At 40.5% G+C, this 12668-nt stretch overlaps 1 protein-coding gene across 2 annotated transcripts in view; it reads right to left on the bottom strand.

The window, feature by feature from the left end:
* KCNB2 (potassium voltage-gated channel subfamily B member 2) overlaps nucleotides 1-12668 on the bottom strand; it is a 416859-nt gene continuing 404191 nt past the window's right edge. For both annotated transcript variants that reach the window (XM_077166986.1, XM_077166985.1), the window contains exon 3: nucleotides 1-2735. In XM_077166986.1, coding sequence (XP_077023101.1) covers nucleotides 600-2735 — 2136 coding nt within the window. In that variant the 3' untranslated portion in view covers nucleotides 1-599. The remainder of the gene's footprint in view (nucleotides 2736-12668) is intronic.

Raw genomic sequence — 12668 nt, 5'->3', positions numbered from 1 at the left:
GAAAGCAAGATATGTGAAATGGTTTAAGAAGAGGTTGCAATTTTGCAACAAGAAGTCTGTACAGCTCCTCCAGACAGTAGCTGTGAAGGAAGTACCTGTGTCTCAGAAACTTGTTTCCATGTGTTCTTGACACTTTTGTATCCCCGGCCCCAATATGTACAAAGTTATGCATTTTGCAAGCTAAAAGCACCTTGCTCCTCGTAATTAAGAACCCATGCAATGACATTTCATCCTTTCAAGTGCAAATCCTAAAAATCATGGGAACATAAAAGTTAAAAGTTGAAACTGTGCCTACAATTTTAAGTGAAAGGATCAAAAATGTCAGACATTGCAGATACTGGTTCCTAATAGAGCTCTCTTTATTTGTTCACTGTTCTTCAGTCGTTTCTGTTTGTTTGTTACAAAATGTAGTCTTGACTTTATTTAAACAGTGCTTAAACTAAACTGCTCATGCCATGCAAAAATAACATTGTATGCACTTTTTTGGGGGGAGGGGTAGGTGGGGGAGGCTTCCCATTTTTTAGTTCACAGGCATTATTAACTTTGTTTTTAAGAAACAAGTTTTTTTTGTTTGTTTGTTTTATTGCTTTTGTAACTAGTCACATGCTGGTTTCACGTGTGGGACAATAACCTGTGTCTCCTGGGTTGGAATGAATTTCTGGGGCAAACAAGTGGTTTTCCATCTTGTACCCTTCTTGACTATTGTCCTTTTTTACTTCACCCAGGGCATGGTAAATGTCTTGCCTACAGCTGTGATCTGTGTTCTGGGGGGAGGAAGAGCCCACACAGGCCTCTTCTCTTAAAGGGTCTCTCCCATCACTAGGCTTATCAGCAAAGCAGTTTGGGCTGGAGTCTGCCTGCTTGTCCTGCCTTGCTCCTTGGAGCTCTAAGAAGTCATTGTCTTCGCCAGTGTCTATTTCAGTGAAGCTCCTCCTCTCTCTTGAAGAGAAAGGAAACAGTTTTTGCTTGGGAAAGCGAGGGGATAAGCCTTTGGAAGGTCCCTGACAATGTGCCGAAACCTCAGCGCCCAGCAAAGGTCTGTCTCCCTGGGGGGAGTTTTCTTCCGAGAGGATGGTGCTGATATGCTGCGGGGTGGTGAGCGAAAAGTCAGCCGTCGTCACCGGCAGCGGCCTGGCTGTGCTGGGCGGGGTCTGCGGCGCGCTGCTTCTGTTTTCCTGAAAGTTCACTTTGAGGGATCTGGACTTGAGCGGGTTGCTGCCCTTCAGCGAGCTCTTAGGGCTGTCGGTGGCGCTGTCGGACTGCAAGGGACCGCAGGCATCCAGGTTCACAGTCAGGTCGAGGGGGGCGGGAGCCGCCGCGGCGTCCCTGGCTGCCGGCCCTTTCTCTCTGATCAGTGCTAGAAACGGGGGGCCCCGGGCTCTTTGGTGCTCTTCTATCCCGGTGAGGTCGGTCGGGAACCTCATCTGCAAGTGAGAAGCGGAGGGCGGCGGCAGGGGCGACCTCTCCGTCTCGGTGAAGTCCGTGGCGCAGCTGGTGAAGCTGTCGATGCTGGAGGTGCTCTTCATGTCCAGGATGACCTCGGTCTGCGCCACGGCCAGCTGCTCCAGGGGGCACACCACCTCTTCCATCTCGATCTCTTCTTCATAGGCAGACGGTCTCTCGGGCTGTTCCTGGCAGTCTGCATTGAGCTGCGAATGAGGCTGTGTCTTGGTGATTTCATTGTACAGCATCTCCAGTTTCTGGGCACTCAGATGCTGTGGGCTGGAGGAAGAAGTGTTGTTGAGCTGCTCGTGGGAGTCCTTTTGGCTAACCTCCTGGTACTTATTCTCGTAAGACTTGTTGGAGCTCGTTTCCGACAGAGCCTTCCTGGCCCACTTCCACCGGCTGGGGGACAGGTGATTATCGTCTGCCGAGTCCTTTGGGTTGCCCGAGTCTCCTGCCTTCTCCACGGCTACATCGATCAGCTCCATGCTGCGAGCAAAAGCATCTTTTAAGTTCATAGAAACGATGCTTCCGTTCCTTTTCGCCCGTTCAAGGGCCTCTCTCCTTTTGATTGCCTTCTCCTGGCGTTTCTGCTCCTTGTAGAATTCAGAAAAATTGTTCACGATGATTGGGATGGGGAGGGCAATGACCAGAACCCCAGCGATACAGCAGAGGCCGCCCACAATTTTCCCTAGTAACGTTTTAGGGTAAATGTCACCGTAGCCTACGGTGGTCATGGTGATGGTGGCCCACCAGAACGATGCAGGGATGCTGGTGAACTTGGTAGCATCCTCATCTTTCTCGGCAAAAAACACCAGGCTGGAAAAGATCATTATCCCCATAGCCAAAAACAGTATCAACAAGCCCAGCTCGTTGTAACTCCGCCTGAGGGTGAAACCCAGAGACTGCAGGCCTGTGGAATGTCTGGCGAGTTTCAGGATTCTCAGGATGCGCATGATTCGGAAGATCTGAACGACACGCCTCACGTTTTGGAACTGCAGCACGCTCTTGTTGGACTCCGTCAGGAAAATGGTGACGTAGTACGGCAAGATGGCCAGCAAATCAATGACGTTTAATGGGCCTTTAAAGAACTTCCATTTGTTGGGTGAGGATAGGAACCGTAAAAGGTACTCCATGGTGAACCAAGCGATACACACGGCCTCCACATGTGCTAACTGGGGGTTGTCGTTGGGTTGTCCGAATTCATCCGTTTCCTGCAGCTCTGGAAGTGTGTTGAGTGACAAGGCGATGGTGGAGAGTACGATGAACAGGATGGACACGATGGCCAAGATCTGGAAGACAGTAAAGCCCAGGTTAGCAAACCCTCTTCGTTGCTTAGGCGGCCAGGAGACATAGTTAGGTGGTTCTGTAAATGGAACCACAGGGAGGGCTCAAAGTTATTCCAAGATGACTTACAATTTAAAGTCCCCAAACTAATAGAAATACATTCATCTTTTTTATGAGTGGATTTCACTCAGAAGCCTATTGTAGCACACACTTAAATTCCAGGAGCTGAGTAATTAAAAAAAAAAAATTCCCCCCCACCCCCCAGCCTACTGTCCTTAGTCACAATTATGTGGGTACTCATCATTGGGATTGGCGGGACCCGCACTGCTGGAGTACAGTTTGGGAAGTTATCATCTCTCCCCTCTTAATTATCTGTAAGTTTTCTCTCTTAACTACCTGGTTTGCGTTTCCTTAAGTGAACAGCCTTACATGCCACATAAGCTAGGCAGAATTCATAGTCTCTAGAAGGTTTATATTAGGACTAAAAACGCAAATGCAGACCTACATGTGGAGAGAAAATGTGACACTCCATGCAACAGTGCTTCTCATAAGAACCAACACTATTTGTGTGGTGAATACTGCCATCAGAATCATGTAGGATAGTCTTCAGACGAGGGTGTATGGCAAGAATCTTGTAGGAAAAGAAGATTATTTGTTCAGTTAAGGAAGGTTTCGTAAAGAAGAGCTCAAAGAACGTCATGACGATCTAGGTGCAGGGCAGAAATTCTAGGCAATAGGAAATAGTGGCACAAGGTCAATGTGGAAGGAAAGAGGAAGAGATCAGAGAGAAGTAAGAAGATGATAAAGTGCCTGGGTTTTAGGGTCAGATTCTCTGAACTCAGAGCCAGGCTTTGCCACTTATTGTGTGACCTTAGGCAATTTATTTAACCGGTGTCTTGGTTTGCAAATCTGTCAAGTGAGGAGAAGCATCGTAGCTACTGCATGGGTTGTTAAGATCACATGGCACACAGGCATCCTAAATAAATGGAACCTACTCATCACACCACAGGCTAAAAAGGCCAGGACTTCATTCTGGAAAGACTAAGGCAAATAATGGATATGTGGGAAAATTGTGAAACCAAGAAAGATGTAGACAACCCTAGTAGAGATTTCTTCACCATAACCCAGTGCTCTAGGGGCATACCACGAAGATCAACGTTTGAGGGCAATGGAAGGATGCTCTTCTTGACTTAGCAACTATTGTGGATCTGGAACACAAGATTCTTGGTGGAGTAGGAAACTTCTCAAGCCTAGGTTAGTTCTGAATTGGTTAATCTGATCTTTGCCAACAGTTTTGGGAGATGACAAGGTATTGGTCTCAGTCACTGTATGTAGCTCTGAGAAGAATTTCCTAGCAGTGACTATTTCATTTAGAGAGTCAGCATCTAGTAAACATTTCAAAAGACAATGATTAAAAACATCTTGAGGTCAAACAGCTCAGTAAACATCAAACTGTGAGAAGATGAGTTTATCTCTAATTGACTTCAGGAAATTCTCAACTTCTCTCCTCTTGTTCTTCTTTCTCCTTCCACTTTTTTCTCTGTATCTCTCTAAATTTCTTTACTTCTGGGTTATTCTAATTTCTTTTCCTCTTTTCTCCTGTTATGGCTCCTTTATGTCTTTCATTGTTTTTCCTTCCCTTTCTTCTATCCCTCATCTTTCCTTTTAAATTCCTACAAAGCAAACCACAGTATCATGTATTTCATAAAGTATTGTAGATTTTAAAGATTGATGGTCCCTTAATTGAAATTAAGATGTGTTTTATTATTAGTTTCATATTTTTTCTTAAACAAAACTTAGTACTTTTTACTCAAGTGCATTTCAGAATTTTCTTTAAAAATTTGTATTAATCAATTGTATTAGCAAGGAAGGTTTTCCTCACCTACTCTAAGAAATCTTGAACGATTTAGATGAATTAATGGATAATAGATACAGGTGTTTTATTAAAGGCAGGCAGGAATGTTCACGCTGAATTTTCACCCTTAGAGGACAATGGCAAGTTGATATTTATAATATTTTGACACTAAACTATTCCTTAGAATGGTCAGATCCCATCCATTCTTATGCTCTTATGGAACATGTCCATCTGCATATTTTAGAAGAGGTCACACTGTTGCAAATGTACCTTTGGGCAGCTAATATACCTTTGGGTATTTTAAGTATTGGGATGGCTGCCATCATTCTTATACTGATAATCCATGTTCTAGATTTTCCACATAGCTTTATCTCCTCATCTGTCCATTTTGGATGCATTTTACTGACAGCTGTCACTTTAAAGAGCAAGGATAAAAGTAGAAATGCAAATGAATCTATTCTATTACCTTCTAGGCTTTTGAACAAAGGACAGATTGGAAGGTCCAAGGTGGACAATTTGTAGATTTCAGTTTTTTTTTTTTAATTTTTAAAAAAATACCAAAAAAACCACCAAACAAATGCAAAGATTCTTAACTTTTGATCATTCCATTCTACATATATAATCAGTAATTCATACTATCATCACATAGTTGCATATTCATCATCATGATCATTTCTTGGAACATTTGCATCTATTCAGAAAAAGAAACAAAAAAAACAGAAAAAAATTCATACATACCATACTCCTTACCCCTCCCTTTCATTGATCACTAGCATTTCAATCTAAATTTATTTCAACATTTTTTCTCCCTATTATTCATTTTTAGTCCATATGTTTTACTCATCTGTTGATAAAGTAGATAAAAGGAGCATCAGACACAAGGTTTTCACAATCACATAGTCACACTATGACAGCTATATCATTATACAATCATCTTCAATAAACATGGCTACTGGAACACAGCTCTACATTTTCAGGCAGTTCCCTCCAGCCTCTCCATTACGTCTTGACTAACAAGGTGATATCTATTTAATACATAAGAATAACCTCCAGGATAACCTCTCGACTCTGTTTGGAATTTCTCAGCCATTGACACTTTATTTTGTCTCATTTCACTCTTCCCCCTTTTGGTCGAGAAAGTTTTCTCAATCCCTTGATGCTGAGTCTCAGCTCATTCTAGGGGTTTTCTCAATCCCTTGATGCTGAGTTTCAGCTCATTCTAGGATTTCCATCCCACGTTGCCAGGAAGGTCCACACCCCTGGAAGTCACGTCCCATGTAGACAGGGGGAGGGCGGTGAGTTTGATTGTAGTGTTGGCTGGAGAGAGAGGCCACATCTGAGCAACAAATGAGGTTCTCTTGGGGGTGATTCTTAGGCCTAATTTTAAGTAGGCTTGACCTATCCTTTGTGGGGCTAAGTTTCATATGAACAAACCCCAAGATTGGGGGCTCAGTCTATAGCTTTGGTTGTCTGCACTGCTTGTGAGAATATCAAGAATTCAACTTGGGGAAGTTGAATTTTCCCCCTTTCTCACCATTCCCCGAAGGGGACTTTGCAAATACTTTTTTATTCATTGTTCAAATCACTCTGGACAAACCAACAAAATCTCATGTACTTATGGCGTTCCATGTACTTAAGGTGTTCAATTAAGCTGTCTAAATAAGTTATATTAGGAAACGCACTAGTCACAATATAAATTTTGTACCAAATAAACATTTTTTACTTTAGTCTCACACATAAGTTAAAATTTTTAAATATTAATTACCATCTATTTTCAACACCCTGCAGTAATGACATTCCTTTGTTCTTCCTCATGCAAAAACATTTTTTAAATTTGTACATTTAGTCACTATCATTATACACTGTAGATTTCAGTTTTGACTTCAAATCAGAGTTACATTGCAAGTAATTTTATGTTCTGTAGCTAATTTAGGGAAGGAAATAATGAAACATGGTATAGTGCTAATGCATTCTATAGTCTACTTGATTGCCATTTAACAAATATGGCACCTTTATCAAAATGATTTGTAGTACATTTTTAAAGAAAAAGAATTACTAAAGGAGGAATCAAATGCTCAAACTCATAGCAACCCCACATTCCTATTAAAGAAACCATCAAATATTGAAATATATTATTTTCCATCTCATGCTCAAATTCAATCTCAGTCTTTGCCCTCAATTTAGAAAAATTATTTTAAATAAGCCGTTATTTTAAATATCTTGTGAAGCATTCTCCCCAGAAGACAACATTTCAGAAAAGTTATATAATATATACCAAAGATGCTGTGTGATACAATAAGGCAATGCAAGTTTATTGTCTTAGTGTAGAGATTTTTTTTAAAACAATAAATATAATAAATATGAAATGTAGCTTTAAGCTATGGACTGCACTTCTGAAGATGGATATTAAGTCTGCAAAGCCTTGTGGCTTTTAGGTATTGTTTTGTTACTCATAGCTATGCATAAATTAGGACTGACTTATGTTTTTAATTCCTGTCACCTCCAACAATTGGCCCCCAGAGTTGGCCAGAGTTAAACTGTTTTTCTCTCAACTTTAGCAAACAGATTTATGCTTGCCCAAGTCAAGTAAAGCGGACACTCCAAGCAATTATCTGTGTGATGTTGGTCAATTCCCCTTGGGAAGATGAATTATATTATCTCCAACATTCCTCTCACCTCCAGCATTTGGTGAATCTCTGTTTAAAACATTTTGCTGATTCTAGTCAGACAAGTAGAACAAAACAAAGACAAGTCACAATTGATCTGATCTTGCCATTTTGGCTGAGAGGCCAAAATAGAAGTTTATTGTATTGCACTGATTATGTTCTAGGCATGTAGTTACTGGGAACAGAAATTTTTTTCCAGAAAAGACAATTTCCCCCCGAATTCCCTGGTTAATAACTTTAATCCTCCACTTAAACACAAACATTCGCAGGGGTAGGTAAGGTTACCAGTGGGCTTCCCGCATGTGGATAGGTAGGTACTTGGTAAGAGGTGAGTGAATTGATTTCTGTTTGTGAGAGGAAATAAGGTAGCCAGGGACATGCTTCAGTTGTAGTAACTTGGGGATTTCATATCTTTTGAAGATAATGGGTAATTCTGTGGCAGAAAGAACACAGGACAAGGACTTAAAACATATGGCTCTAGCCTCTGCTGGCCACATGTGGACAAACTAGTTCACTTTCCCAGCCTCAGAGTTCTTCATTCATAGAATGACACATCTCAAATTTGTCTCACCTGCTTCAGAAGGTAATTAAGCATCAAACTATACCATCACATGAAGGCATACGATAAAATGCGAAGTGTGATCAGAAGGACAAATACTTTCTGATTTCACATATGTATATATGACTATGAAATACCCAGAATAAACAAATTTATAGAGAAAGCAGACTTCAGGGGCGAAGGGGAAGAATAAGGAGTTATTGCTTAGTGGGTATAGAGTTTCTGTTTTGGGTGATGAAACAATTTTGGTAAAAGATGGTTGTGATAGTGGCAGAATACTTTGAATGTAAGTGATATCACTGAATTGTATCCATATAAGGGCTAAAAATGGGAAATTTTGGTTGTATATATGTTACGGCAATAACTTTTTTTTTTTTTAATGTGAGATACATGTAAGAAACGTCGGAGCTGTGTCTAAACTAAGCTTTTGGCCAGCATTCGGAAGTAATAAAAAACACAAACTGTTTCAACTCCATTTAAATATAACTCCAGACCTCTTTAATGTTCACCTATTTAACATGTTTAAACACATTCTTTCATCTAAGCAGTGGTTTGTATGAGAAACACAGACAACTGTATCTCACTTTTCTGAGAACTGAACTATATAGTTGGCCAATATTTATTAAAGAGCTGCACTGATCCTGGGTGAACTTGACCTGCCTTATGTGAACTTGACCTGCCTTGTGTCTTAAAATATGCAGTTTCCTAGCCTCGACTTCACCTGTGATAATCTGCTATACAGTCACCAGCATTCAGAACTCCACAAAAACACATGGAAACTTCTATGTTTTGCTTTGAAGATCAGTGCAGATACTTTCTCTCACAATCTCTCCTCTCCCTTAACCTCTCCTTCCTTCCTTTCACAAATACAGGCTGAGAGGTGGGAAGTGACTTTTTGGCTCTTAACCATATAACACTTATACTTTCTCTTTCTAATAGGATATTATATATATATATATATATATATATATATATATATATATATGTATATTTAAAACTTGATCAGAAAGAGAAAACAATACAGCGAAACAGGAGAATAAAAATCTTCAGGATAGGATCAACTCAAATTGACAGGAAGGAAAAGACCAGTGACAAGCATTCTTAGAAACATGAATTATTTTCAGTTTAAGGACACAACACTTTGGCATTTCTGGGCCTGTCAGTCAAAGTCCAAACCATTTGTTGAGGGAAGTGGTGAGGAATTGGTAAAAATATCATGATTTTCATTCATCTGTTTTTTAGTTTTAGCTATTTCCTAGAAGATTACTGGAAGTAGCAAACCAGAAAGTAACTCCTTTGTTTTACACCAAAGAAAGAACCATCAGTGATGCTTTGAGTCTGTCTTCTCATATTCCTTGAACACGGTATCTGCTGAGGCTGGTGGCCCTGAATTGGTGGGCAGCCCTTTCTTCTCCCAAATGTTCCACCGCTCCTCCTTGACAGAAGACATCCTGTTGCTAATGTATGTTCAGCTGGTTTGCTCATGGAAGCACAGATTCCCCTACGTGCTAAAACCAGGTGACCATGTGCACAGAATAAGCATAACTGAAAGGTTCAGTTGTTTTTTAAACTATTTTGATCCTGCGCATAACAGGAACCCAGGAATTCAATTATCTCCTTGATTTGTAGTGCTGTTGAATGAGGGATTTGGAAAGACAGCCATTCAGCCCAGGCTGGTCAGCTGTAAGACTGAGTAAGCTAGACTCCTGCTTTCGCTAGGGGTATGGGTGTGAGAAAGACTTCAGTTCCCCATACTATCAGACAGATTTTTACTTCTGATTTGTATTCCCACATAAAAAACCAGTTCTTTGAGACAAGAGTTTTTGGTTACCTTATTACTAAAGAGACTGTTTTCATATTTTCTCAGTGTTTCCTGAATAGTTTATCTTCCATAACTTAAAAAATTGTCTCCTACCAATGGAATATTTGTGTATTTTTTTATTGTCTAATATAACATATGTACACAGCAAAGAAAGAAAAAAGCAATAATTTTCAAAGCACTCTTCAACAAGTAGTTACAGAACAGATCCCAGAGTTTGTCATGGGCCATTCCATCATCTCAGATTTTTCCTTCTAGCTGCCCCAGAACACCAGAGGCTAGAAGGAATACATATATATTTAACATCACAATTGACTTTTTTTCTTTTTTTGTGAAAAATAACATATACACAAAAAAGCAATAAATTTCAAAGCACATCACAACAATTAGTTGTAGAACAGATTTCAGATATGGTATTGGTTCCACAATTTTAGTTTTTCACTTCTAGCTGCTCTAAGATTCTGCAGACTAAGAGAAATGTCAATATAATGACTCAGCAATCATACTCATTTGTTAAACCCTACCTTCTCTGTATAACTCCACCACCATCTTTGATCTTTCTATCCCGCTCTTTAGGGGTATTTGGGCTATGCCCATTCTAACTTTCTCATGTTGGAAGAGGCTGTCAATAATATGGGGTAGGGGGATGGAACTAGTTAATGTTCTGGAGAGGCTGGGTCCTTTAGGTTTCAGGACTTATCTGGTCTGGGGATCCATCTGGAGGTTGTAGTTCTCTGGAAAGTTGCCCTAGTGCATGGAACCTTTGTAGAATCTTATATATCACCCCAGGTGTTCTCCAGGATTGGCTGGAATGGTTTTGGCAAATTATGGCAAGTAGCAATGTTTGACTGAAGCTTGCATAAGAGTGACCTCTAGAATAGTCTCTCGACTCTATTTGAACTCTCTCATCCACTGATAGATACTTTATTTGTTACACTTCTTCCCCCCTTTTGGTCAGGATGGAATTGTTGATCCCACAGTGCCAGGGCCAGAGACTCATCCCTGGGAGTCATCTCCCACACTGCCAGGGAGACGTTCACCCCTGGATGTCATGTCCCATGTAGTGGGGAGGGCAATGATTTCACTTGCAGAGTTGGGCTTAGAGAGAGAGGACACATCTGGGCAACAAAAGAGGCTCTCCAGAATAAGCAAACCTATTATTTCTGTGTATTTTTAAAAATTAGATTTTTGAGATGATGAAGATTGGTGATATACCCCATTTCTCCCCTTATAGATAAGGAAACGATTCAAGAAGCTTAATCAGTGACTGGGAGTGGGGGGAAGGTTGGTAGTAGTTTGGGACCTAGGTTTAAAAAGCCTGAGTTTGAATCCTGGTTTTGACATAATTTACTAGTTTTGTCACCCTGGGCACCATATTTAGTTTTTGGAGAATTCAAAATTTGTATATTATACATATTTTCTATTATATAGAAAATATGGAAAATAAATTGTTTTGCTCACTTCTATAGCATTGGTTTGAGGACAAAGCATGTGATAGCACTTTGAAAAATGTATAGTGCTAAAAAATTGTTAATCATTATATTTATTTGAGAACTTCCAAAATCACATATTTATTTTTGTTGAGTCATAAAAGAATCCATTTCTTTTTTCTCTGTGTGACTCCAGAGTCTAGATGGAGGTTCTCTTACAAAGGGAGCATAATCATATACACGACACAATTAGGCGGGCCACAGGGTAGCCGGTTCTCAGTTACCTGGTGCAAATGCATCAAGAAGAATGTCCTAAGCTGGACTTCCCTTTAACAGCTGCCAACTTCATAAGGTGCTTTCTCTTCCACTTATCTCAGTGGAAGTGAACTCAAGGAGGGTCACAAGAAGGAAAATAAAGATCAGCACAGAATATATTTTCAAACCACACATAAATAGTTTGCTAATGCTATGCCACTTTGGAGGCATCTGCAACCCTCTTCCCTTTGTGTGAGGGATCAGTAATTGATTCTAATTTGAGACTCTTCTAAAGACTGTTTTACTTTCAGGTACTTTCCAGTTAGTTTTACCATTGAATACACTTGAATTCCCCACTCTAGCTGGACTGGGGCTCTCAATGCTTCTTGGGGCATGCCACTCCCATTTACTCATCTGGCAGTGCTTCCCCTCACTGCCCTCTGTCTATCCATATCCACTCTTCTCCTCAAAGCCTTCCCTGGCCCATGAGATCACAGTGGCATCCTTCCTCTGAATACTCGTAGTGTTTACTTTCTGGATTTACCAAACACACAAGAGGTACAGTGGCCACTGCTTGTGGTCATTAAGAACTCACCAGTGTCCATTGCAGCTTTGCTTGTACTCAGAAAGCTGCTTCCTAGTTGGGGTGCCACATTTAGCAAATAAAAATATAGGATGCCCAGTTATATCTGAATTAAATTTTTGTATGGGACATACTTATACTATAAAATTCTTGGTTGTTCATTTGAAGTTCCAATTTGACTAGGCATCTTTATTTTGTCTGGCAACCCTACCTCCTTGGCTTTTTGATCTAGAGGTCAACTCCTGCTGCAGGTTAGCCCAATTGGATTTTCTTGTTCTTGGAAATCTGTAAGTTTGACCTGAGAGACTTAGAGGTTAGGAGGTGCTAGGATGCAGTCTCATTAATGGCAGTATGCTGGAAAGAAGATCCCCGAACTTGTACAGTGGGGAGTCTCAGTTTCTGCCTTGGCATAGTACCTTCCCATAAGTACAGCACCTTTCACCTTCCCCCTGAAAAGTAGCCAGAGTTTTGATCAGGTTTCTATTATACCCTCCCACCCCCACAAACCTTACAACATTCTTGAATAATCACTTAATTTCACATGACACAGTTCTGTTTCTCAAATCACATTTCAAAATTAGAGAAGGCAAAGACCATCTATTTTCTATAGAATGTCCTAACAGTGCCTAGCACAGAGCAGGGACTTAGCAAATTCATTTTGAATAAATGAATAATCAAAAAAGAAGGGAAAGGGTCACAGAACTACAGGAAAGGAGAATAGACTGTGGAGAAATCCAAATATTTTCTAACAGTCCAAGAAGAGTGAGACAG

The sequence above is a fragment of the Tamandua tetradactyla genome, chromosome 6, assembly GCF_023851605.1.
Source record: "Tamandua tetradactyla isolate mTamTet1 chromosome 6, mTamTet1.pri, whole genome shotgun sequence".
NCBI lineage: Eukaryota > Metazoa > Chordata > Mammalia > Pilosa > Myrmecophagidae > Tamandua > Tamandua tetradactyla.
This window is presented reverse-complemented; position numbering and strand designations above follow the sequence as displayed.